The sequence below is a fragment of the Apodemus sylvaticus genome, chromosome 21 (assembly GCF_947179515.1).
Source record: "Apodemus sylvaticus chromosome 21, mApoSyl1.1, whole genome shotgun sequence".
NCBI lineage: Eukaryota > Metazoa > Chordata > Mammalia > Rodentia > Muridae > Apodemus > Apodemus sylvaticus.
Window position 1 is genome coordinate 24,332,733 of NC_067492.1, and position 26,099 is coordinate 24,358,831.

Genomic DNA, 26,099 nt, shown 5'->3' on the forward strand with positions numbered 1-26,099 from the left:
AAAGTTTCCAAACCAAGACAAGATACTAGCTAGCAGAACCAAACTGACCTAAAACTCCTGTTGAAACGCAGCAACTCCCCCCAGCTACCCTCTCCCACTGTTTTCTCTGGAGGTCACTCACTGACCAGTGACCAAAAGTCTTCTAGTTCAGTAAACAAATCAGCTACCACTCACCTGCTCACTGTAGAGAACCTGGACATTTTTGATGCTGCGACAGTGCTTCTGAAGAATGGCTACTGCCTGAGCCAGAGGCATTCCTGAAAGAAAGGGAGGATACCGCATGGTTACTTGGTTATCCACTGACTGACACCCCCCCCTCCACACACACACACACACACACACACACACACACACACACACACACACAGTGCTAAGCACATTCCCTGAAGCCTGCACGCAGGGCTGAATCATTAAAGTCAGTCAGGATAAAGTTAAACAGCAAATACCAAAGGACCACTCAAGATTGTCCAAGAGGAGAAAATGAACATAGAAAACGCCTCTTAGAGATAGGACAGCCAAACTGATCTCCAGCAGCCAAAGGTCTTAGCCAATGCCATGACTGGAGACCTAGCTCTTGCCTGCTCTGCACCGGTTCCTGTGACCCAGCACAGCCCCATCTCTTCCTCTCTGGCATCTGTCTCAGCATCTCAGATCAGAGCTTACTGGGGCATATGACTTATATGCATTCATTAAAAAAGTTTAAAGCTGGGGCTGGAGAGATGGCTCAGTGGTTAAGAGCACTGACTGTTCTTCCAAAGGTACTGAGTTCAATTCCCAGCAACCACATGGTGGCTCACAACCATCTGTAATGGGATCTGATGCCCTCTTCCAGTGTGTCTGAAGAAAGTGACAGTGTGCTCACTTACATAAAAATAAATAAATCTTTAAAAAAAAAGTTTGAAGCTACTAGGCATGATGGCATTTGACTGTAAATATCAATTCTTATAAGGCAAGAGGCAAGAGGATTGTGAATTTGTGGCAAGATTCAAAAACAAAACAGACCGAAGGAAACATGCATGGTGTGTCTGTCCGTCCGTCTGTCCGTCCGTCCATCCATCCATCTATCTATGGTTTTAAGATAGGGGTTTCTCTGTATAGCCCTGCCTGTCCTGGAACTCACTCTGTAGACCAGGCTGGCTCCAAACTCAGAGATCCTCCTGCCTCTTCCTCCCAAGTGCTGGGATTAGGTTTACGCTACCACCACCCACCTATTTATTTTTATATTTCTAAATTTAGCTTTAATGTGAGTTCTGACAAATAAATTCAGACCCTCATGCTTGCTGGACAATCATTTTACTAAACTAAACCCCCAGTCCTGACTTATAATTGATAAAAACACTTTTTTTTAGCCTTCCCTAACAGAGCCTAATGCACGGTAGACAAAGCTGCTAAGAATATGAATGATTTGGACTTATAATTCAGCTTGCCATTCCTGCAACACAGGTCTCATAGCACCATCTCCCCATACCTCTCTGTTAATACCATTCCTTCCTGCTCTTCCTTCAGCCTCCTTAGTCTCTATGGGTATGTCTGACACAGTTCATTTCGTCTGCTTATGACTTATTCACCCAGTTTCCCAGATCCCACCTTGAATGTCAATCTGCTTTCTGTGTATGAGTAAAGGCAAATAAGAGCCAGCAGAGTCAAAGTGTTTGTTTTGTTTTTTCATGTTCTTGGTACTCTGGGTCTCTCTTACTATTTCCAATATCCAGTGACTGTATCTGACATCAAAAACCTCTAAACTCTTTCTTTTCCCTTCGTCTCTTAATTAAGTTTATAAACTGTACTTCCTAGTGGAAGTCCACAACAGACTTTACCTTCTGTCCCCTGAACCCAGAGCCTTCACAGTGTTCCAGACAGCTAAAACCAAACAGAATTGAGGGGATGGGGAGAGAATCAAGACAGGGTCTCACTGTATCCCTGGCTGTCCTAGAACTCACTATGTAGCCCAGACTGGCCTCAAACTCACAGAGATCCATCAGTCTGCCACCTGTATCCTGGGATTAGAGGTGTGCTAGGGGTAGAGGGTGCACCACCATGCCTAGCTATTATTCTTTTGCCAGCACACCATGCTTTAATTATAAATCCAGACTGATTATGTTTTCCTGCATACATCATCTATCTTTCTCCTGTAGGTTAATACCAAACCTTCACTAGGCCCCTAGGTTAGGTTAAATCCCTTCTCTCTCTACAATAGCCCACACATCTGTTATAATAAAATGAACCACTAACCTAAATTCATCAGGGGATAAGATCATTTCCTACACAATTTCCAATATTTATGACCACAGACATGCATATTATCTTGGACTGCAGCAAGCCATTGTCTCCACACAACAAGGCAATGCTGGAGAATGTTTTCTTAAATGACCCTTTAAATCTGCCTTTAGGCCTTCTAAAGATGAAATTCAAAAGCAAATCCAAGCCAAGCATAGTGACTCAGGCCTATAATCCCAATACCTAGATACTAAGGCAGGAGGACTGCTCAAAGTTCCAGACTAGTATGGACAAGATTTTGTCTCAGAAAATTAAAAACAAATCTAGACACATGCTTTTACATCAATACATTCTGCAAATCTTATTAAAACCATCATTTCAACTTCAATGTCTTTATTCCACAATAGTCAAAGCATCTGTGGTATTCGCAGAGATTCTGCTTAGGTGTTCTTGTCTCTGCTGCTGGTATTTTCCTGATCTTCCAACATTATACAAAGGCCAGGAAGGCAGCCAAGAGGCTGGAAGCAGCTCTCCATTATAATGCTAGGCAGTGATTACAAGGGCCAGATACATCTGCATTTGCACAGATTACACTCAGAATTCTGGTGCAGATCAGGATGTGTTTACCAATCTTTACATAGACTTTAAAAAAAAAAACGGTAAGGCTGGCTGGCACAAGAAGAGAAGCTAACAGTGTTGTGGTGACTGACAGGCAAGCACGGCCTGATTCTCTAACCTATGAACGTACTTCTAAAGCAGACTCATTTTCCAAACTCACCCCCACTTAACAGTCCCGACTGTACTTTGGATAGTTGGGATCAGGAGAGACTGAGAGAAAGGAAAACTGATTTTTACCCCACCCCCATCTCCGCAACTCACGATGAAGAGAGTGCTGGGATTAAAACCAGAGTTCAGGAAGCCAGCTGAAGTGGCCCATGCCTTTAACCCAAGGATTTGGGATGCAGAGGCAGGCAGAGCTCTATGAGATCAAGGCCAGCCAGCCTGGGGCTACACAGAGACCCAGTTTCAAAGACAAAAATAAAACAAACAAAAGCTTAGCTAAATTCATGAGTGATTGGTTTCTAGAAGAATATAAAAGCCTGTTAGGAAGCTAATCCTTAAACCTGAAGGCTGGGACCCTGAGAAACAAACTAAGTAGATGTCTTTCTGACACTCTGTCAAAGGCAAAATACTAGGGAACATCTGCCTCTTGCTTGTTCCAGTGACAACTAAGTAAGTCACTGCAAAACATACCTGAAATAACACATAGATGCAGGGACGCTAGTAGAGTCCTGTGCCATTCCTCCTCATGACAGGCTCATCACTAATTAATCTATCAAGAGTCCACTGAGCTTCCCTGGACGGAGCAGCCATGCAACCATTCCCTAGCAGAATGCCATCCTTTCATTATTCTTTTTTTGGGGGGTGGGGTGGGGTGGTGGGGGTGGTTTCGAGACAGGGTTTCTCTGTGTAGCCCTGGCTATCCTGGAACTCACTCTGTAGACCAGGCTGGCCTCAAACTCAGAAATCTGCCTGCCTCTGCCTCCCAAGTGCTGGAATTACAGGCGTGTGCAACTACGCCTGGCTCTAAAGATTTATTTCTTATATGTGAGTACACGGTTGTGTCTTAAGACACACCAGGAGAGGGCATCAGGTTTCATTATAGATGGTTGTGAGCCACCATGTGGTTGCTGGGATTTGAACTCAGAACCTCTGTAAGAGCTTAACCGCTGAGCCATCTCTCCAGCCCTCCCCCCCCCCCCCTTTCATTATTCAAGATGAAAAAGAATGGTAGAAGTGATGGGCCCAAGGTTGCTGGTCCAGGGTGAGTGTGGAAATCTGAATACAGAGGCTGGGGAGATGGCTCTTCCACAGGACCTAAGTTTTGTTCACAGGACCTGAGTTTTGTTCCCAGCACCCATAGCCGGACGGCTCATAAATGTCTGTAATTCCAGCTCCAGGGGATCCTACTCCCTGTCAGCTCTGCAGGCAGACACACTCACACACACACATGCATGTGCATGGAAAAAAATCTTGAAAAGTGCCTCACAATGACCTAAAAAACACTCCAAACCTAACCTAGAATTAAACACCTATAACCCACATGATCTAGAGCCATGAGATCCTGCAATTCCTTTTCTGCTCACCAACAAATATGTTTTTATCTTTTTTTCACTATAAAGTAGGTAAAGGTAGAATTCGAATGCAATGGTGAGATGAAGACCAACCAGAAGGAGAAAGAGCAAAGGGCAGGGCAGTGGCAAATAAGAACAAAGTATGACAAGGTCAGAGCGAAACCATTTCTTTGTATGTTAATAAAGAAGTAAAGCACACACACAACCCTTGAGTGCAACAGAACAGTACTCAGAAGCGCATCTTTTGCCTCTCTGCAGCCTTTCAAAGGGTCCTTCAGCCAAACTACTATGAGAACTTCACTTTGTTCATTTTCTGTATCTCAACCACTTTCTAAACCACTGTAGTTAAAGATACCCTCTTTTTAAAAAAAAAAAAAAATTGTGGTTCAGTATCTTATTGGGTAATTCCTAAAATGAGCCTTCTATTTCCTTTAATAACAGAGTTATAAGATTATAATCTTTTGCTGGGTATGGTGGTAAACACCAGAGGCTGGGCAGATCTGTGACCATCCTGATCTACAGTGCTGAGTTCAAGGGTAGCTAGGGCTCGGTAGACACACTGGGTCCTTGTGCCCAGTACTAGATTTGCATCATCTAAAACGTCAGGTTTTAAGGTCAGAGGGCAGGGAGCAAGGGTGCTTGTTGGCAATGCTGGAGACCTGAATCTACCTGATCTCTAGGAGTTACCTGGCCAACTCCGTACGTTGTCCTCTGACTTCCAAACGTGCTGGCCTCGAACTTCCACTCTTCCCTGATACGTTTTTGAATGTGCATGGATGTTGTTTTGCCTGGAATGTTTGTATGCTCATGGTGTATTCAGTGCCTGTGGAGGCCAGAAGTGGGTGGTGCTAGGGGTCAAACCCTGGTCCTTTGAAAGAGCAGCCAAGACTCTAATTACTAAACTTCCCTCCTAAATAAATGAATTTAAAATTTAAAAATGTATACTTTCGACTGATGTAGTGGTCCACTTTGGTACTTGCCACTGGGTTGATCTCAAGTACTACATACACTCAATATGGTGAGAGAAATATTATAAGTTCAAACTCAACTTCTGTTGCACTGGGAGTCTGAAACCAGTCTGGGTTAGTAACTGTCTAAAAAACAAACAAGCAAACAAAACCTAACAAAAAAACAACAATGAACGCCGGGTGGTGGTGGCACAAGCCTGTAATCCTAGCACTTGGGGAGGCAGAGGCAGGCGGATTTCTGAGTTCAAGGCCAGCCTGGTCAACAGAGTGAGTTCCAGGACAGCCAGGGCTATACAGAGAAACCCTGTCTCAAAAAAAAAAAAAAAAAAAAAAAAAAAAAAAAAAAACAAATCCAAAAAACAAAAACAAAAACAAAAACCAATAATGAAATTGCCCTATGAGTTTCTCCCAAAGTTCAATTCCAAACCTAGTGGGCTATTATTCTGGCTGATATGAAGACAGTGTTTTAAAACAAAACAAAACAAAACAAAAAAACAAAAAAAAACCTACTCAAATTCTTGGTTCTTACAAATTTGCCAGAAGAAGCCCTGCGTAGTTAGTTATTATGTTAGTTATAGTTCAGTGTTCTGGAAATTTCCTGACCCCAACTGATCTTCTGTTTTCACTAAATCAAACAAAGAGATACACACAGTCTAAGTATACCATCTGTAGTCTGCAGGCTGTGGGTCTTAACCAGTCCTGGGAGGCCCAGATTAGGTAGGAGTTGTTCAGGGAAGGAAAAAAATGTTAATCAGAAGTCAAACATCATTTGCTTTTCAACCAAGCTCTTGGTGCCTCATAAGAGGTTGAATGGAACATTTTCATAGCTGATTAAATTTTGAGAAGTCGACAGCAACAGTCTTAAGTTCTGAGAACCAAGAGTCTTTGATAAAACTGGCGTTTATAATGGGCAAGAAAAGAGGCAGACAGCCACCAAGTCCCAGCATTCTACCCGGCTAGGTTATTCCAATATGCTGTCTCTATTGACAGTCTTCTACGTTCAAGGATAAGCCATAAACAAATGGAGCAGCTGACTCAGTCCAAGAGCTCCCGGTAGAGAGCCAGAGGTTGAGGCCCACACAAACAGGCAGCAGGAACACCTTTTCCCGGCCCCTTCCCTTAGTGCTGCCACAGAGTAAACACACTGGAGTTACTAAATGCAAACACTCTTGCTCACATCCAAGGGCCAAGTAGCCCCAAAATGACCAAACTGATTTGTCTACCAAGCCAATATGTAATTTCCACTTCACTCAATTTCAACTTTTAACTCTGGTATCTGGTATTACGACACCACACGTTAAGACTACATTTCAAAAGAGAAGAAAACAAGTCAAGAGTTCCCTTCACAAAAGCAAGCTCATTTCCCCCTACCATCTGATTGTGAGACATGGGTTTAGCTTTCCCCCATTCCCCAGAGTGTTGACTAGGGGTGCTACCTATTTCTTAACTATTACACAGTCAGCAAAATGGGCATAATACTATCGATCCTCAGACCTCAGGGAGGAGTGAGTATTAGAGATAAATCCAAAAGAGCAGGACCTTCCCACTCCACTAAGTATTTGAGTGTTCTGGCTATTACTATTACAGCTCCAAAGAACCCTGCTGAGGCCCTAGGCGAGGCATCGCTGAGCCTATGACAGACGGGAAGAGCGGGATTCTAAAGCCTGGAGCCCAAAGACTAGAGGGTGAGAAAAGGCGAAGAACCGCGCGCGGGCGCAGGGGCATCTGGGGGCAGAAACCAGAAGCGGAAGGGGCTACAGAGAATTAAGGGCCAGCGAACAGGGTCCCAGAAGGACCCCACACTCACCCAGCGTGAATTCCCATTGCTCGTTCCCCAGAGAGCGTTCAGGCACCACCTCCAGGTCCAGCATTGGCTCGGTTCGCGGGGCCGGGCGGCCTCCCTGCGGCAGCGCAGACAGGACCCGGCCTGAGGAGAGCACGCAGCTGCTGACTGGCCGCTCTCGCCAGCCCGCGGACGTCCGGCTCTCCACTCCGTTCCGGGCGGCGACGGCAGCACGAACACAACAACACACTTCACCTCCCTTCACCTCCCGGGCAGCAGCCCCGGCAGGCGAGGCTGTAGCAACAGCAGCGCCCGGAGCAACTGCAGCAAAAGTGGCGTGCCGGGCCGTAAAGTGTGGCAAAGGCGGAGCTAAATCATAGAGGCGGGGCTTCGGGCGGAGTCGCGCACGCGCAAACTCTGGGTCGGAGGCCAGACCCGCGCGTGTAAAGCTGAAAGGGCCCCTGCTCTAGAACTTAGGGGCCACATTCCGGAGGTTCTACAAACTGCACAGCACCCCATGCATGCCTATGCAAGAAAAGGCACAACGAGGAAAACGTGTCAACAAAAATAAAGTCTGCCGTCTACACACTTGTCCAACTAATGTGCCCTAGGACCAAAACAGACAGGAAGGACCCAGTCCCAAGAGACTCTGCGGCCCCGCGGGCCATCATCTGGCTTGTCACGTACCGATGCTGGCTGCCACTTCCTAAATTGTGCAGAAACGTACTCTCCTTGGACCCAGTGGTCTCTGTGCAGGGTCCACTTCAGAGTTGAGGATGTGTGATTGCCGGCAAGGGCTAGGGCGAGAGGATTGAGTTAGAAGGCTGAAGGGTTCCGGGCCAGGTCTCATTTCCAGAAATGCTCAACCGAGGGAATACTTTCTAAGCACAGAAGCTGCCTCCTGCAGCTCCGCCTGGAGTCAGCATTGCTGCTTGCCAATGCTTTATGGTCTTAAGCGTTCTGTGCCTACGTTTCCAGTGAGTAGAAGAGGGGCTCCTCTAGCTATTCAGTCAGCATTTTCGGCTTGCTTGCTCTAGGGCATCCTAAAATTAAAAGGCAGCTGAAGTCTCGTTTGATGACAAGACCTCACATCCTCAGTCACATTTTATAGAGGAATAAATGAGGCACAGGGAGGGTAAAGACATTACCCAAGGTTCCTTGATCCTAGGCAGCCAAGCTTGATTTCCATTATGTTTCCTAAGGATAGTATTTAGCAGGGAACTAAGAGAGAGGCTAAGAACTCAAACTGGCTCAAACAGTGGAGACGTCACCAAAAATTCAAGTCAGTGCAGTGGGCATTAAGCAAAACAAAACAAAAATAGTAGGATGTCTTTGGAGAAGCATTGCCGCATGTCAAAACAACTGGGTCACTGGGCTGTCCAGTGGGGAGGTGGCTGCAGAAATGCTGACGAGTGCAGTTAGTTATGTTTAGAGGCTGGTGTGTTGATTTGTGCCTGCGTGAAATACCAGTAGTTGGGAGTCTGCGGCAGGAAAGAAGTTCAAGGTCATGCCGGGCTACAAAAAGAGTTTAAGGCCAACTTGAGATAAAGTAGACCTAGCCTCAAAACAAAATAAAAAAAAAAGTGACCCTTCCGCCACCAACTTTCTAAATTGAACTCTAACCAGAGTAGGAATAGTTATGCTAACAACAAACAAACAAACACAAACCGCGGGTTTTTTTTTTTTTTATCAGGAGGGGAAAGTGCCTGGGCCCCAGAATTGGAATCCAGTGGAATTTCAGGAAAAGCAAGGCAAAGGCAAAAGCCCCAGGCTTCACAAACTGGGAAGTAACTCCAGGGAGACTCCCAGGGTAGTGAGTAGTGATTTCTGTGAATACAGAATGGTATCTTTGCTTATTTAAATTTGACCCACTCGCTGGGAAGTGGTGGTGCATGCCTTTAATCCCTGCACTTGGGAAGCAGAGGCAGGCAGATTTCTGAGTTTGAGGCCAGCCTGGTCTACAGAGTGAGTTCCCGGACAGCCAAGGCTACGCAGAGAAACCCTGTCTCAAAAAACCAAAAAAAAAAAAAATAAAAAATAATAAATAATAAATGAATAAACACATAAAAATTAAAATAATAAATAAAATTGACCCACTCAAATTTTATCATGAAAGTGTGGGACCTCCTTTTGGAGAGATTCCCACACTCCATTCTCGGGATAGCATACACCAAGGAAACTCGAGAGACCGACTTGATGCAAACACATGAGGTAGTTTATTATCAGAGCTCTGGGTCAACACATATCTCACACAAGAGACAGAGGAGTCGACTCTGAGGCTCAAAAGTTAGGGGTTTATATAGGAAAAGTCAGGAGGGTTGTCGGGGCGGGGGGGGGGGGGGTTGGCGAGGTTACACATGATTTGCTGATTCAAACATTGGCGGGGAATTCTGGTGCACAGGGTGGGTTTTTTGGCATATGTGCAGATTGGGCCGTCAGCAATGTAGGAGAGCGGTTTATTTTTGTTAGCAGGAAGGTCACTTTAACATTAATAAACTGCATCCAAGGGACAAGAGACAGAAGACTCCAGTCCAGATAGTATATGACCCATAGGAGTTTGCCCAGGCATGCCCCTTATCTTTTATGGCTGGTCTGTTTGTAAAATGACTCAACCACAACCTTGCCTCCAGCTAGTCCGGCGTGCCCTGGCTCTAAGTCTATTTGCTGCCTCAACTATAAATTCTGAAAAGTCCCAACTCCCTTCAAAAGAAGCTTTGAAAAGCAGAAAAACTCCAGACAGAAGCAACAGAAGCAAATTCCGTGTTAGCCTGATCTATATAGTGAGTTCCAGGAGATCTAAGACTATCTAGAGACCCTGTCTCAAAACAAAAACAAAGCCATAAAACAAACAAACAAACAAACCACCCAGTGTACAGTAGGGAAGAAGCTTAACTCCAGAAGATATCTTTAAATGACAATTTTCCTAAAATAAGGAATGTTCAAAAATATGAAAAAGTAATGAATAAAGACTGTTCAGGAAGATAATCCTGGTATCCTACAAATTGGATGTAGAGGGCAGCCTCAGAGAACAGCAGCTAATTAATAAAAAAACAGATGGACTGATAAATCCCAGTTCTATCTTAGCTCGGTATCTTGGGCAAATTAGTTCATTTCTTCTGGCCTGTTTTCTGTTTGTAAAACAAACATGCACCTACCACACAGATCTGTTAGTGGGTCTGCACTTTTGTGTCTGTCTGGCTTATATGAAAACATTTTTAAATGTAATTTACAAATTACTTGATGGAATTGGCAGGACTTACAGATTGCATACAGGAGGAGAGGAAGGGGGGAGGTCAACCCTGGTGCTTGAGAGATGACCCAAGTTCGGTCCTCAGAACTCAGGCCAGGCACCTCACAACCACTTGTAACTCCAGCTCGGGCTTTAAACATAGGTCACACACATTTCTCTCTCTGAGACGGGTTCTCTGTGTAGCCCTGACTGTCGCAAAACTTGCTTTGTAGACCAAGCTAGCCTGGAACTCAGACATCTGCCAGCTTCTGTCTCCCAAGTGCTAGAATGAAAGGCAACTGCCTGGACCCTCTACTTTTTTCTTGTGGTGCTGGGAGTCCAACCCAGAGCCTTCAACATGCTAGACAAGTACTGTCATATAGTTAAAATTCAAGTATTTAATAATTGAGTGGTGTGTGGTGCTTATTAGAGTTAACATGAACATCCTGATCCTTCTAGCCAAAAGTTAGGACTGCAATCCCTACACTTGGAAGTGAGAGTTGCTGTGACAAGGGCTGTGAGTGAGTTGACTGTGGTAACTCCATTTTGGTACCTCAGATTAATTTTGTCTTGCTGAGTGAAGTGTTAGTGACTGTAAGGGGGGACTTAAGGAAAATAATTCTTGGAAGAAAAGTAACTCAAGGATGAGGGCTCTTTGAAAGGTTGCCTGACCTTGCTATTTTTGTTAACCGAATATTTTGGCTTTTGTGATTATCTATTTAGCTTGCAGCTGCAGGAAGGGAACCTTGGGGCTTCCCAGCCAGGATGTGTGTGTTAAGCCTTGGGGCTGCACTTGGGTTCTGGCTGGAATAAAGACTGAATTGGCTCTTAGACTGTGTCTGAGTGGTCTGCTCTGGGGGGAGCCCCACAACACTGTGACTAGCTTGGTCCAATAAAAACAGAAGACATGTGTCAGCTCCAGGTATTTCCAAATCCTTCTTTATGATACCATCCTTGCTGCTCTGTCTCAGTGGTTGGCAGTGTTCAGTTCTGCTGTATAAGGCTTAAAGCATACTATTGATACTTGGCTCAAAAATTTCAAGCTGTTAGCTTGTCAGACACTAGATCTTAACCATTGAACCATCTTCCCAGCCCCATCATTTGGTATAAGATGATGGACCACTTTTAACAGATAAAATGGGTACAATATTTAAAAAATTATAGCGCCTACACATTTCTGAGTCTCCTATATTTCATATATATATATATATATATATTCATAGTAGCCTAGCCTATATATATAGGCTACTATATCTAAAAGATTACTTGATCTTTTCAACCAAGAAAATGTCTCAAACGAACTAATCTGTTGTCAACTTTTTTTTAAAAGACTTATTTATTATATGTAAGTACACTGTAGCTGTCTTCAGAAACTCCAGGAGTCAGATCTCATTACAGATGGTTGTGAGCCACCATGTGGCTGCTGGGATTTGAACTCAGGACCTTCAGAAGAGCAGTTGGTGCTCTTAACCACTGACTGTGCCATCTCTCCAGTCCTGCTTTTGACTTCGTGTCCTTGCCTAAGCAGTAGGCCCGAATGTCTTCCATGTGACTGATAAAATAAGCCCAGCACTGCTCCTGTCTCTTATTCATGCCGTATCCCTTATCTGATGTTCTTTCAAACCAGCTAAGTTATGGCTATGCTGGCTCCCTGCACTGAGTATCTTCCCTAGTTGATTGTAGCCCTCAGCTCAGAAGTATCCCCAGGTTAGTTGATTCTGACTATCCAGACCAGCAGACACTGCAATGGCCAATGCTTCCTATAGAGTTTAAAGGTTGCTACTACATTGGATCAAATTTGGGGCTAGAATAGGTTCCAGGAGGTCAGGTGATGTCTATTTAGGGCACTCACTTTATATAGTTTCCTTTAAACTACCCTAAATGATCAAATGATTTGATTAGTTTTTTTTTTTTTAATGGGTGTAAGTGCCTTGCTTGCATGTATAATATGTGCATGCCTGGTATCCACGGAGTTCAGAAAAGATTGTTATATCCACCGCCCGCTGGAGTTATGGATGGCTATTGAGACGCCTTGTGAATGCTGAGAACCAAACCTTCATTCAATGCAAGAGCAAGTGTTTTTCTTTGGTTTTTTTTTGGGGGGGGGGGGGGGTGTTTGGATTTGGTTTTTTCAAGACAGGGATTTTCTGTGTAGCCCTGGCTGTCCTGGAACTCACTCTGTAGACCAGGCTGGCCTCGAACTCAAAAATCTGCCTGCCTCTGCCTCCCAGAGTGTTGGGATTACAGGCGTGTGCCACCACTGCCTGGTTTAGCAAGTGCTTTTAGCTGCTGAGCTAACTTTCCGTCCTGATGTACTTTATCTTAATTTTTAAAACCATTAATATAGCTTCAACATTTTCTTTGAATTCTTTCCATTTTATAATTCATTACTGATTCATAATCTCGGTAATATTGACAGCAGCATTATAAGCAATTCAAAATTTCCTGGTAGCTACATTCAATATTGTCATTTTAATATACAGCATTAGGTCCAAAGCTCCCCCAACCCCACAAAGGGCAGTGCTTATGGCATGGCCTGAAACTCTCCAGGAACCTCCCCCTTAATCCTGCCCCAAAGGTCAACTACCTCAGGTAAGGGCATCTAGGTCCTGGTCAATTCAGACAGTTTGTCTAAGCAGCTCAAAGATCCACGGTCGACACAGTAAAAACTGCTTGCTTTCCCCTATTTTGCTCTTTTGTCCCCAACTCCTGAGAGTCAGCCTTGGCAGTTTGGTTCCCAGCAAACCTTCCTTTCTCACTGTGAACTGGTCTGGGTCAGTGGCTTCACTGCACCCTCTTACAGTCGGACTTCAAAATTATTTTTTTTTTCTAATAGGGCCCCATGTAGCCCAGGAGGGTCTTAAATTGACAATCCTCCAGCTTCAGTCTTCCTGATTCGAAATTCCTAATGCTGTAAATTTAGTACTTAAGGTGTTTTTGTCATTTGTATGAAATTTGTAAATGTAACTATGGAATGCTTCTAAAATAATTTTCTGATGTAGATTCCTGTTCTAGGAATGTTGGATTTAATGCCCACATAATAATGTGTATTACTTCTAAAACTAGCCTGAAAGATTATACTAATTTGGATATATAATGTTAAAAAATTTCCCCCAGGTCACTGCTTTATGGTCATACTTTAGAAAATGGATAAACCAGCTGGGTGGTGGTGGGGTACACCTGTAATCCCAGCACTCTGGGAGGCAGAGGCAGGTGGATTTCTGAGTTCGAGGCCAGACTGGTCTACAGAATGAGTTCCAGGACAGCCAGGGCTACACAGAGAAACCCTGTTTTGAAAAAAAAAAGAAAGAGAAAGAGAAAGAGAGAGAGAGAGAGAGAGAGAGAGAGAGAGAGAGAGAGAGAGAGAGAGAGAGAGAGAGGAAGAAAGGAAAGGGAAGAAGGAAGGAAGAAAGAAAGGAAAGAAAGAAAGAAAGAGGAAATGGATAAAACCCCTGAGATTGTTGTTGCCTGGAGGAGGGGCTTTCTCAAGATCTGGTCTCTATGGTATAAATCCATGGTGATCCTCCCGTCTCAGACTCCTAAGACCTGAGTTACAGACATGACCCTAGTTTTCGTTTCTTGTATTTCTGGGTGCCATATATGTGTAGGTACCACACTTGCACCTAAGCCTAAGGAAGCTATATGTGGGCTTTAGGTTCCCTGGAACTGCAGTATGTACAGAGTCGTAAGTGCTGGGAATTAAACCAGGTCCTCTGGAAGAGCACAGTACCCTTAACCACTGACCCATCTCTCCAGTCCCCCATACCACTTTCATAATCTATACTTATAAAAACCTTTGTAAGTTTTTGTTTTTTAACAATAATTTGAGCCAGGCGTGGTGGCACACACCTGTAATCCCAGCACTTGGGAGGCAGAGGCAGGCACATTTCTGAGTTCAGGCCAGCCTGGTCTACAGAGTGAGTTCCAGGACAGCCAGGGCTACACAGAGAAACCCTGTCTCGAAAAAAACAAAACAAAACAAAACAACAACAACAAAAACCCCAATTATTTGTGTATCTGCATTTATTTGCCCATGTGCACGTGTACCATGTTCACAGAGACCAGAAAGAGGCACTGGATTCCTGGATACTGAGGTGGTTGTGAGCTGACACTCCTGTTCCTACTATAACCTTTAGCAATAACTAAAGCTCTCAAGCTCGGAGCCATCTCTCTAGCCTATTCTGGTTACTGAGAACATATAGCTCAGGATGGCCTTGAACTCCTGATCCTCCTGCTCCTACTCCCCACATCCACACTCAACCCCAATCAGACCTTTTGAAACCCACATCATATAATGGTAAATTATTGTACATTGATTTAAAGGGCTTCTTTGGAATTAGATATGACCACTAGATGGCACTGTTGCTGCTGTCCTTAAAAAAAAAAAAAAAGGGAAATGTTAAAAAAATGATCATAGAATTGAAGACAGAACCGATCACATATTAATAAAGAGTCACGACTTTGTTTTCACTACACAGAATTTTAATGTGAAGTAAATAAAACATACAAATGTACAGTAAAGCTAATGGCAAAGCAATTTGGTAGCTTAAGGCAAGTTTTAATGGAGATGAATTTTTAAAAAATGATGCAATGATGTCATTTTAAATATAGATTATGAAAAAATATGAAATTGCATCAATAACTTAAAAGTAATTTTCAAAGTTTGCACTACCAGAGAAAAAGAGTTTATGATCTTAACGCCAGCATTAAGACAGACAGAAGCAGGGCAGAACTAGTAAGAAACATTCACTATTTACAGAGGAAGGCAACAACATTAATACCATGTGATCTTATTTACTGCTGGACTGAAAGCTCTTGGCTAGAAGCAACAGAGAAAATGTACCACTAACATGTTATTTTAAAAAATAAAGGATCACTTTAAAAAAGGTAACTCCCCCAGAGGAATCCGGGCACTGAGAGTGTAAACATGTGAGCTGTACAACACCAAACACCAACCAAATTCATAGTGCTTAGTAATGCAAGGCCAGCATGATCTTTTGTAACACATTATTGTTTATAATAATTCAAACACAATCCTTATCATGCATGACTTCAAATATATAACAAATATTTTTATTTTGAGTACAGGGTATTTTTTATGAATTATAAGACCTATATACAATGAAAGACACACCTCCACAATCAAGTATCTTTATATGCTTTTTAAATGCAATGACCTTATTCAGACTTTTCTGAATTGACCATGTCAGTTTTTAAAATTCTCTAAAATAATGCCATTTTATGTTAAAATACATTTTTGCAAAAATTCAGAAATGTAGTAACATTTAATGAATATGACCACGAAAAGTATTGTAAGCATGTGCCAATGACTTAGCACTTTTTTCCAGTTTTATATTTTAAAAAATTGCAATTTGACACTTAAGCCTGTTTTAAAAATATTGTTACACTGATTCATCTCAAAAGGCACTATTAATAGTCCTTTTGTAAAATACCATCATATATAACTGAATGTTTTGCCCAGAATTAATGGAAGAAAATGTATCTTCTGCACATATGAACATTTTCTATGACTAATCTTCATCACCCAATTTTGTTCCTACAAAAGCATGCAATACAAAATACACATGAAAGCAGCTATCTTAAACATTATTTTAACACAATTTACCTGTGTAACTGATTTATCACTGCCTCCAGTTTAATATGCTGTTACATACAAGAAGTTCCAGTATCCTTTTTCTGACTGATTAAAAAAAAAAATCCCTGAATAAAACAGAAGCCAGTTTGTGACTTCTTTGGGCATTTCTGTAGAGCATTATCACCTATGAAGAATATCTCTACCCAACTTGAAACAAGGTCTGAGACAAAATTTAATACTAACTTAAATTTTTATGTTTAAAAGGGAAAGAAAGGGTGATTGTTAGCATTTAAAAGGATACTGTGGCTTTGACAACTGTAAACTTTCTTTTTAGGAGGCCATGGAAGAAAGCTCTAGTCTAGGTTTTTAGCTGGAAAAAAAAAATCCTGCAAACACATCTTCATTTGTAAAACGGTGCAGAATACAAAAACACGAAATGATACAGAGGAAACAAACAAAAGCCAAGAAGCCTTGTCTAAGAAGGAAAGCTGTATAACCAACTCGTCTGAAAGTATAAAAGAATTTTAAGCAACCCTGATACAAATTTTAATTTCTTATCTTGTTTCTAAATGACATGAACTTTTAAGTTAAAATGAAGAAAGTAGATACTTTCAACCCAACTAAAATAATGCCAACAAGATAAGCTTGCATAGAAAAAAATCTCAAATTATTACTGGCTACATGTTTAAAAATCAGAAATGCAGGTATTATAGTGCAAAACCGTGGCAGCTGATGTCTTTACTGCCTCAGGTCATAAAGTATACTGTAGTACCTCTAGTTATCACAGTTTCTGGTCGCACAATGAGTTATTTATACCAACTAGAAGCAGTGTGTGTGTAAAGATGGGGTCACACGTGCTGTGCTCCAGTTAACGAAGTTTGAGATCACCACCGCCGCCTAAATTAGAGCCAGGACTAGGGTCTTGCTGTCTTCTTGCCTGCAACGACAAAATTGTAATATGAAGTCATGGATGTAGTTTGAAAACTTAAATGATAGATATTTAAGATATTAAAGCACAGTGTTATACAAAAAATGTTCATAACAAAAACCATTTCAACCAGTATTTTAATAGGCAAGACATACAACTACATGACATTTTAAAATTTTTTTAATTTGTTTGTTTGTTTAATTGTTTTTTTTTTTTTTTTTTTTTTTGAGACAGGGTTTCCCTGTATAGCCCTGGCTATCCTGGAACTCACTCTATAGACCAGGCTGTCCTCGAACTCAGAAATCCGCCTGCCTCTGCCTCCCAAGTGCTGGGATTAAAGGCGTGTGCTACCACTGCCCGGCGGCCATGACATTTCTAAATACTCAATAAATATTTTATATTCAAAAGGTTATTATGCACATATACTACATATAAAAGAAAAAAATCTATCATTTTATTTTTAGAATTAGAACAATTTTTTCTTTTGTTTTAGATTTATTTATTTTATGTATATGATCACACTGTCCCTATCTTCAGACACACCAGAAGAGGGTATCAGATCCCATTACAGATGGTTGTGAGCCATCATGTGGTTGCTGGGAACTGAACTCAGTACCTCTGGAAGAGAAGTCAGTGCTCTTATTCACTGAGCCATCTCTCCAGCCTAGAGTTAGAGGTTTAATATTGCACCAATGAGTAATCATCTTAGAAGAAAACTTTCTCTTTCAATAATGGCTGACATTTGCTTAAGCAACAATTATATGCTAGGCATTGTCTTCAAGTATTCTCCATGAATGAACTAAATAGGTTCCAATAACTTACATAAGTACTTTTTTTCCCCCATTTTATAAAGAAACTGAATGGCTGGGTTTGATGGTACATGTCTTTAATCTCGGCACTCAAAAGAGGCAGGGGCATCTTTGTGAGTTCAAGGCCAGCCTGGTCTACATAGTATTTTTGGGAAGAGCTATGGCTGTTACACAGGGAAACCCTGTCTCAAAAAAACCCTAAAAACAACAACAACAAAAAAATTGAGTCACAGAAATATTAATATGAATGATCAACTAATTAGCTGAAGAATATGACAATAAATTTAATCTCTGCTAAATGAATTTTAACTAGAAATCTCAAGAAATAAAATCCAAAGCTGGTAGTATACACCTTTAATCCCAGCATATGGGAGGCAGAAGCAGGCAGATCTCTAAATTTGGGGCTAGCCTGGTCTACAGAGCATGTTCCTGTCTCAAAAATACCAAAAAAGATGTTAAAGTCAGAGTATTAGTTTTACAGGTTAAAAATAGAACACACCTTGAAGTATCTTTTTTTTTTTTTTCCAGTTTTCATAAGACAGGGTTTCTCTGGGTAGCCCTGGCTGTCCTGGAACTCACTCTGTAGACCAGGCTGGCCTCGAACTCAGAAATCCCGCCTACCTCTGCCTCCCAAGTGCTGGGATTAAAGGAGTGCACCACCACTGCCAGGCCAAACACAGCATTTCAAGGTTAACTGAAGAATGCACAGCCTATATAAATCACCTATGGCCAATTACTTAATAGGTAACATCTATTAAGTAAAATATGCATGCTACTCTCTGGCAATGAAAAAGCATATATAATGTAGTGCTCTTTTGGTCCATGTACAACATTTAAAGATTTATTTTTTATTATATTTAATAGTGTGTGTGTGTGTGTGTGTGTGTGTGTGTGTGTACATGCAGGAGCCTATAGAAGCTAGCAGAGGGAGTCAGATCCCATGAAGACAGTTACAGATGGTTGTGAGCTGCCTGACATGGGTGTTAGGTTCTAACACAATCATCTTGCAGAGCAGTAAGTACTGAGAACTAAACTCAGAGAGTCAGGCTTGGCAGAAAGTACCTTTATTCACTGAGGTATCTTACTAGCCCCCACATGCAACATTTTCTTTTGGTCTCTTGTATAAATATTAATGTATGTTACAGTTTCTTCAGTCCTTCCAAATGTTGGCTAAGTACAAACAGTTATTTGTTTCCAGAACCTGGTTCCTGTAACGCAAGTCTTTCATTTTTAGATAACAGCAACTTCATTTTGCCAATTGTTTAGGCAGAAACAACTTTAACTGTTCTTTTCTCATACCCAACAAATTCTGATGGTTCATCTTGAAAGATATATATAATTTTTTAAAAAGATTTATTTATTACCATATGTAAGTTCACTGTAGCTGTCTTCAGACATACCAGAAGAGGGTGTCAGATCTCATTATGGATGGTTATGAGCCACCATGTGGTTGCTGGGATTTGAACTCAGGACCTTTAGAAGAGCAGTCAGTGCTCTTAACCATTGAGCCATCTCATCAGCCCGAAAGATATCTTTTTGATTTATTTGGCTAAATTTCTGGAATCATGTACTAAAGCATCGATTAATTTTTCTATTGTCTATGTAATTTTTTTGAAGCCAATTTAAGAAAGAGCCTTATTAGTTAGGCTGAACATAATGACACACAGAATTAGATTCTAGCTCAATAAGGCTGAAGCAAGAAGACCAAGAGTGTAAGTAAGGCCAATAACCTGAGCAAAATCTTGTTTCAAAAACATTCTTAGAGAAAGAATATTCCTGACCTTCCTGCTTTAAAGTCAAATTTTATCTTTTTAGTGCTAGGCATCACAGCCAGGTCCCTGTGAACGGATTCTACAAACAAGGCACAACTAGTAACAAGGCAAGGTTTACAGTCAGCCCCAAGATTGGCTTTGGTTAGACCATCCAGAGCTGTGTTAGATAAATTAAGAACTTTACGTCATTTGTACAACTGCCTGGTGCAATGGCACTCTAGAAGCAGAAACAGGCAGATCTTAGGAGTCTGAGGCCAGTCGGACTACAAAGCAAGGTCTAGGTCAGCCAGGAGACCCTGTGGCCAAATAACCAAAAAAAGAAAAAAGAAAAAAGGAAAACAACAACAACCCAAAATCCAAATGAAGACACCAAAATAAAATTCATCTAGCAGATGGACTTTATCGGGAGACTTCTCACAACTCATTTTAACATACTCTTTTCAGTTAGAATACTCACAGTAACGTTATGATGTGGAGCTAGTTGAGATAAAAAGCTATGGGTCCCATGCACCAGAAAATCTATACTTCACACAATCAATGCCAAGTGTGCTGTAAAGACCAGTCAATTCTACAGAAGCAGAGACTGTGATATAGGCATCTGGTTTCAGTCAGTGAAGGTCAGAAAGGGGCTGAGAAATGAAGAAACACTAAAGAAAATCAATCCCAATTATATATTTATAAATCACTAACCTACCAATACAATACTTTGTGACTAGTATAGCCTTTGTCTTTGATAAGTTATTTTCAAATTTTATTCATCATAATGAAACAATTTCAAATGGGTGAGTCACCAACAGCTGGAGTCCCGCTGTGTTGAAACAGCCAAGAGACACTTGTCTACAACACTGTATATTTTGATAGAAAGCATGGAAAACAAGAGTAAAGAAAAGGAAACTTGCTATTTGCTTGTGTTGTGAATTTCAGTCACTCCCTGTCAGGAATGAAAAGTAGGACCAAAAATAAGAAGCGGGAGCAGAGGAGCGTGTGAGCTCTGGGAGATGGGCGGGCTGGACAGGCTGTCTGAAGGAGAGGTCAGAAGCAGGCCTGTGACCCGAGTCTGCAGGTGAGACTTTCTCTGAGAAGCTATGCTATCTATTTTGCTTTCTTTCTTAAACATAGGTTTCACTGTATAGATCTGGCAGTCTCAAACTCAGACATCCACATCTCATGTAAAATTTGGTCATTTCTAACGAAGGTTGAATGGTTTAGAGGATGTTCCCTGGATAGCAAGCCACATACATAATGGCAAAGAAATTCTCTCTGAACTCACTCTAAACATCAAGGCCATGGTTTGTTTTAAAAAATTAATCTAGACAACTCATTACAGACCACATATTATCTGTTCTGCTTCTTATGTTTTTATTACAACATCATTCAGAAATATAACAAACCCAGTTTCCAGGTCGTCATCACGAGATGAATAGAAGAGTGACAAAGGAGTCACTAGCAAGGACTCGGAGAAACAGACAATAGCAGGGCTAGTTGAATAAACCAAAGGTTTTGATTGATTGCTGTTCTTTCATTAAACAAAAGAAAACAAATGTGGAAAACTCTCCATGGAAAAATGTTTAATCACTAAAAAGAGCTGCAATTCACTGAGTGTGTTCATGCAGACAGATATGGCTTTCTCATATACTCACTTTATATTTGATACTCGGCTAAAAGTATTGAAGAGATCTGGCTTCACTCTCATTATACAGCGGATAAGACAGCCATATGGAAGGGTTAGTGATGCCTACACGCACAGTAAGTCTAGAAAATAATCTAAGTAACAATATCCCTAGCCATTGCTATTTCTTCCTATTGTTAAGGGTCAGATAAAAAACATACATTTTAAGTCCTGAGTTGATGCATTTCCCTTGTAACTCATTAAAAAAAGGTTAAAACTAGGTCAGAGAGATGGCTCAGTGGGGAAAGGCGTTTGTCGACAAGCCTGACTTCAGCCCCTAGGATCCACACGGTGCAAACGGAACCAATTGTTGCAAGCTATCCTCTGACTACCATATTACACACACACAAATACAGATGATGATTTTTTTCTTACAAAAAAGGAGTTATTTTGTGCAAAGCTAAATGTGCTGAAAATAACAAATATTGAGAAGTTTAAGATAAACAGAAGTTCAGTTATTATTTTTGCTTGGACTATACAGTCTCCAAAAACATGAGTACCAAGTCTAAAACTCACATAATGCTTTTGTTTTATTTCCAAGTCATTTCTAATCTAAAGTCCCCTGATTTGCAGGGAATTAAACTTTAAAAGGTAGAATATTCAGTAATTATTAATCCATTCTATAGTATCAAATAGCTATTTACTAAAACATCATAATCTAACCAGAGAGAAGCATTTTGTAGACAATACTAGGGAAAATTTGTTGTAGTGCCTTGTGGTCATATAAATGGCCAACAGTACTTTATTATCTTAGGTCAAGAGGACAACTAAACAAAGGTAGTCTCTAGCACAGTCAATACATGAACTGCTACTAGACAGACAAGAGAGGCACTTCCCAGGCACTATGAAGGCCTAGGAAACGGCTGCCTTTGTAGTCAGAAGAACCAGGCAAAGTTCAACTTTTTTGGTTGCTTGGAAACCATGTCTTATCATGACCACCAAAAAAGCCAAAATCTAAAATACTCTGGCAACATATATTTGTGTTTCAGTCTAAAATTAGAATAAGCCCACTTACCTAGCATAACAGACACACTGTAAGCCACATACGACAGTTCCATTTCGCCTCCATGAAAAACACAAGTTACTAAGTAAGGCTAAAGGAGAACAAGCAACTTATGAACTATCAGAGAAACAGCACTGAGAAACAGAGCAAGCACTGACACAAGGTGTCAATTGCATATTGTGGTAGTGTCCCCACAGGGTATTGTCTGCATACCTGGTCTCCAGTTGATAATGAGGATTAGGAGGCGTAGCCTTACTGGAGAAAGTATGTCAAGAGGTTCAGGCTTTAAGGTTTCAAAAGACTCCGGCCATTTTGAGTTGGCTCTCTCTGCTTCCTACTTTTTAACCAAGATGTGAACCCTCAGTTTCTACAGCTATGCCTTTGTTCTATCATAGACTCACCTAAAACTCCTAAAATCCTAAGGCCAATTAAACATTTTCTTTTGTAAGTTGCTTAATGTTATGTCACAGCTATAGCAAAATATGTTAATTCTACATATCAACCCCCACCCCCAAGTAATCTACTGCCAAGTAATCCTCTGAGTCCCTGAAAACACTGCAGGAACCCCAGAGGAGATAAATAATTTCTATTGCTTTGACTAGAGAACTAACCTTTTCTCTACTTTATATATTGGGACACAGCACAAAATTTAAATTCAAGGGTTTTGCTGTCTAAAATGTAGCCTATTTACCACAGGATGTAGTGGCATATGCCTGTAAGACCAGCATGTGGGAAGCTAAAGTGGGAGGATCAGATGTTTGAGATCAGTTCAGGCAACATAGTGTTACTCCCTCAGCAAAACAAAACAAAAACAAACCAAAACAAAGAAAGCTAATCTGCCAATTACATACAGAACACAAATTAAAGAATCTTCTGTTTATTATTCTGTGTTATACCAAGGATGGTTTTCCTATTTCTTAAAAAAACAAAACCAGAAACATTTATTTTATATTTTGTCTGCATGTCTATGCACATACATGCATGTTGGTTCCTGGGGAGGCTAGCTGGTGCCATATACCCTGCAGATGGAATTACTGATGGTTGTGAGTGCTCTGACACCCAATGTAGCTACAGAAAACCAAACAAACTTGAGTCCTTTCTAAGAGCAATGAACTCTCTTAACCACTGAGCATCTCTCCAGCCCCTTATATGAAATTTTCTTTCTTTCCTAAACAAAGAACAGATGCATGTGATACCGGACCCATAAAGTACTAAAGATATATAGTCAAAGATAAGCCCTCCATTTAGATGTTTTTTTTTAATTTAAAATTATATGTATCTCTGTATGAATTTGTGTACATTAGTACAGGTGTCCAGGAAGGTCAGAGAAGGTCTGAAGGAAGCATCAGACCACAATGGCTCTGGAGTTAGAAGGCAGGTGATGTGAGCAGCTGACACGGGTGCTGACGCTCAAACTCTGCAAAAACAGCATTCTTAATTGCTAAGCCATCTCTTTCCATGACTTATTTAGATGTACGTGTGAGTTTGTGAATGTATGTGCAGGTACCCATGAAAGCCAGAAGAACATGTCAGATACTCTGGATCAGGAGACTGAGAGGAGCCAAGCTTGGGTGCTTTCTTTCCAAGAACAGTCTGTACTCTTAAATGCCGAACCACCTCTTCAGCCACTTTGCCACCCATGCCCCATATCTGATTTCTGCTAGTTCCCAGTTTCAGTTTCTTAAGTTACCTACTAGAGAACTATGCAAATTCAAACAAACATAGTCATCCTTAAAATACTTGTAGGATAAGATATTATACATAAGTTTATATCTCATTTTTATTTTAAGATTATTTAACAATATTTGATTGAGGTTACTATTTCTTTTTTAGAATAGGAGGTACTTATTTAAAAATAATTATTTTAGAAAAAGTTTATCATTTGCCATGTTAATTAAAAGGTAGAAAAAAATACTGTACTACTGAAAGCCTTTTCCTGAAAAGACAGAAAAAAGAAATGCTAAATCTTACTGTGAGTGATGGAAATACAATCTCAACTTTTTTTTTTTCTGAGACAGGGTTTCTTTGTGTAGCCCTGGCTGTCCTTGAACTCAGAAATCCGCTTACCTCTGCCTTCCAAGTGCTGGGATTACAGGCGTGAGCCACCACCGCCTGGCCAATCTCAACATTTTACAGATAGAAAATTGTAAGCATGCACATCGAGCCTTATGCAAAGAATTTCATATTAAGACAACAGTGAAAACTGATGTCTTAAGACACCAACCACTTTAAGTCATGCTCCCCTCAAATACATTAACTTTAGATACATATTAAATGTTCATGAGCAGTACTGATGCAACTTCAGTATAGTAAGCTAGATATTTCAGGTTATTCAAACAGTGGTGGGCATCCCTAAGCTTCAGTGCTGCCAAAAATCTCAGGCTTGCAAAAATCATTACCCAGTGCCACCCACGAGTCAGCACTGTTCCCTGGCTCTCATTTCCAGTCAGGCATCAGGACCACCCACTAGAACCAATATTATTCTTTTCTGCCTCAGCCTTTCCTATTCCAGGGAAAATGATTTCTAATGTCCCTGACAGATTTCATTTTTCATCGTGATCTTCTCTACTTCCTCCTGCTAAACTCTATTTGTGCAGATGCCCTGGTTCAAAAACTATGGCTCAATTTCTTGTTCTTTCTCTGAGAGTTTTGTTTTTACATGAATTAGATGATATTTAAATCCCAAAGATATTTGATTGTATGTGTGTCCTTGCGTGTTTTAAGACAGGGCCTCATTAAATAGCCCTGGATGTCCTGAAACTTGCTATGCAGATTAAGCTGGCCTTCTCTCCTCTCCTCCAGAATGGGTAACCATACCCAGACCCAGAAAGTTTAAATTATAGGGACGAAATGTTTTCTTTCACTGTTGCTTTTTTTTTTGTTTTTTTTTTTTGGTTCTTTTTTTGAGACAGGGTTTCTCTGTATAGCCTGGGTGTCCTGGAACTCACTCTGTAGACTAGGCTGGCCTTGAACTTAGAAATCTACCTGCCTCTGCCTCCAGAGTGATGGAATTAAAATCCTGTGCTACCACTGCCCAGCCTCCACTCTTGCTTTTTTTAAAAAGAGGTAAAGAGCAAGAAAGCAAACTTTTTGGAAGTACTCATAGGGGAGAAGGAACATAGGGGAGAAGGGCAAAAAATATATATAGACAAAACACTACAAGAAACACAGACCACAGTGCCCTCTTCAGTTGCCAGTGTGTACTCTGGAGACAGATTCCAGTCCAGGGCTTTTAGATGTCAGCTCTCTAAAAGAACTAATATTTCAAATTATTGATATAAGTGACTAGAGCAGTGGTTCTTAACCTTCCTAATGCCCTTTAATACAGTTCCTCATGCTGTGTTGACCCCCAACCGTGACATTATTCTTGTTGCTACCTCATTACTGTAACTTTTCTACTGTTATGAATTATAAGGTAAATATATGCTATGCAGGGTATCTGTTATGTAACCCCTGTGAAAGGGCTGTCCAACCCTCAAAGCAGTTGTGACCCCCAGGCTGAGAACTGCTGGACTAGAGGCTCTTAAATCATTGATGAAAATTTAACTGTTTTTCCTATCTTCTAGGTCCTAATGCTTTAGTGAACTAAAAGAATGCTCCATCAGCCAGACAATTCAGTTAGCTGGAGCCAGCACAGGCAGAGCTTTTAGCACTGAGGAAGCACTTTAGAACTATTAGTTCTGCTGGCACACATGGGCTGAGCACCATATTAAGTGCTTTCTAAGTGTTTCTCATTCAATTCTCACAATTTCTTTCTGTGATAAAACTGGGGTCTCAGAGACTGTGAAGTGATTGAACAGGAATATGGATTGAGCCTGACTACAAAGCCCAGGCTCCCAATTGTAGACTCACTAATGGAATATTCTATCTGAATGACAAATTATTTGGCACCTCTGTCAACAGGTTTTACTTTTGTTCACAACCACCAAAAACAAAAAAAAAAAAAAAAAATCAAAATATGTTCGAATGACAACACTGTAAACTAAAATA

General features: G+C 41.1%; 2 protein-coding genes across 3 annotated transcripts in view; both read right to left on the minus strand.

Annotated features, from left to right (window-relative positions):
• Positions 1-7,442, minus strand: part of Phaf1 (phagosome assembly factor 1) — a 29,774-nt gene extending 22,332 nt beyond the window's left edge. Inside the window, exons 1-2 of the mRNA XM_052166358.1 lie at positions 7,128-7,442; positions 175-257 (exon numbers count right to left, since the gene is read on the minus strand). Of these exons, the coding sequence (XP_052022318.1) occupies positions 175-257; positions 7,128-7,191 (147 nt within the window). The 5' untranslated portion in view covers positions 7,192-7,442. The remainder of the gene's footprint in view (positions 1-174; positions 258-7,127) is intronic.
• A 7,941-nt stretch (positions 7,443-15,383) lies between these two features.
• The window catches only part of Cbfb (core-binding factor subunit beta), a 41,202-nt gene continuing 30,486 nt past the window's right edge, over positions 15,384-26,099 (minus strand). For both annotated transcript variants that reach the window (XM_052166284.1, XM_052166285.1), the window contains exon 6: positions 15,384-16,865. In XM_052166284.1, the coding sequence (XP_052022244.1) occupies positions 16,797-16,865 (69 nt within the window). In that variant the 3' untranslated portion in view covers positions 15,384-16,796. The remainder of the gene's footprint in view (positions 16,866-26,099) is intronic.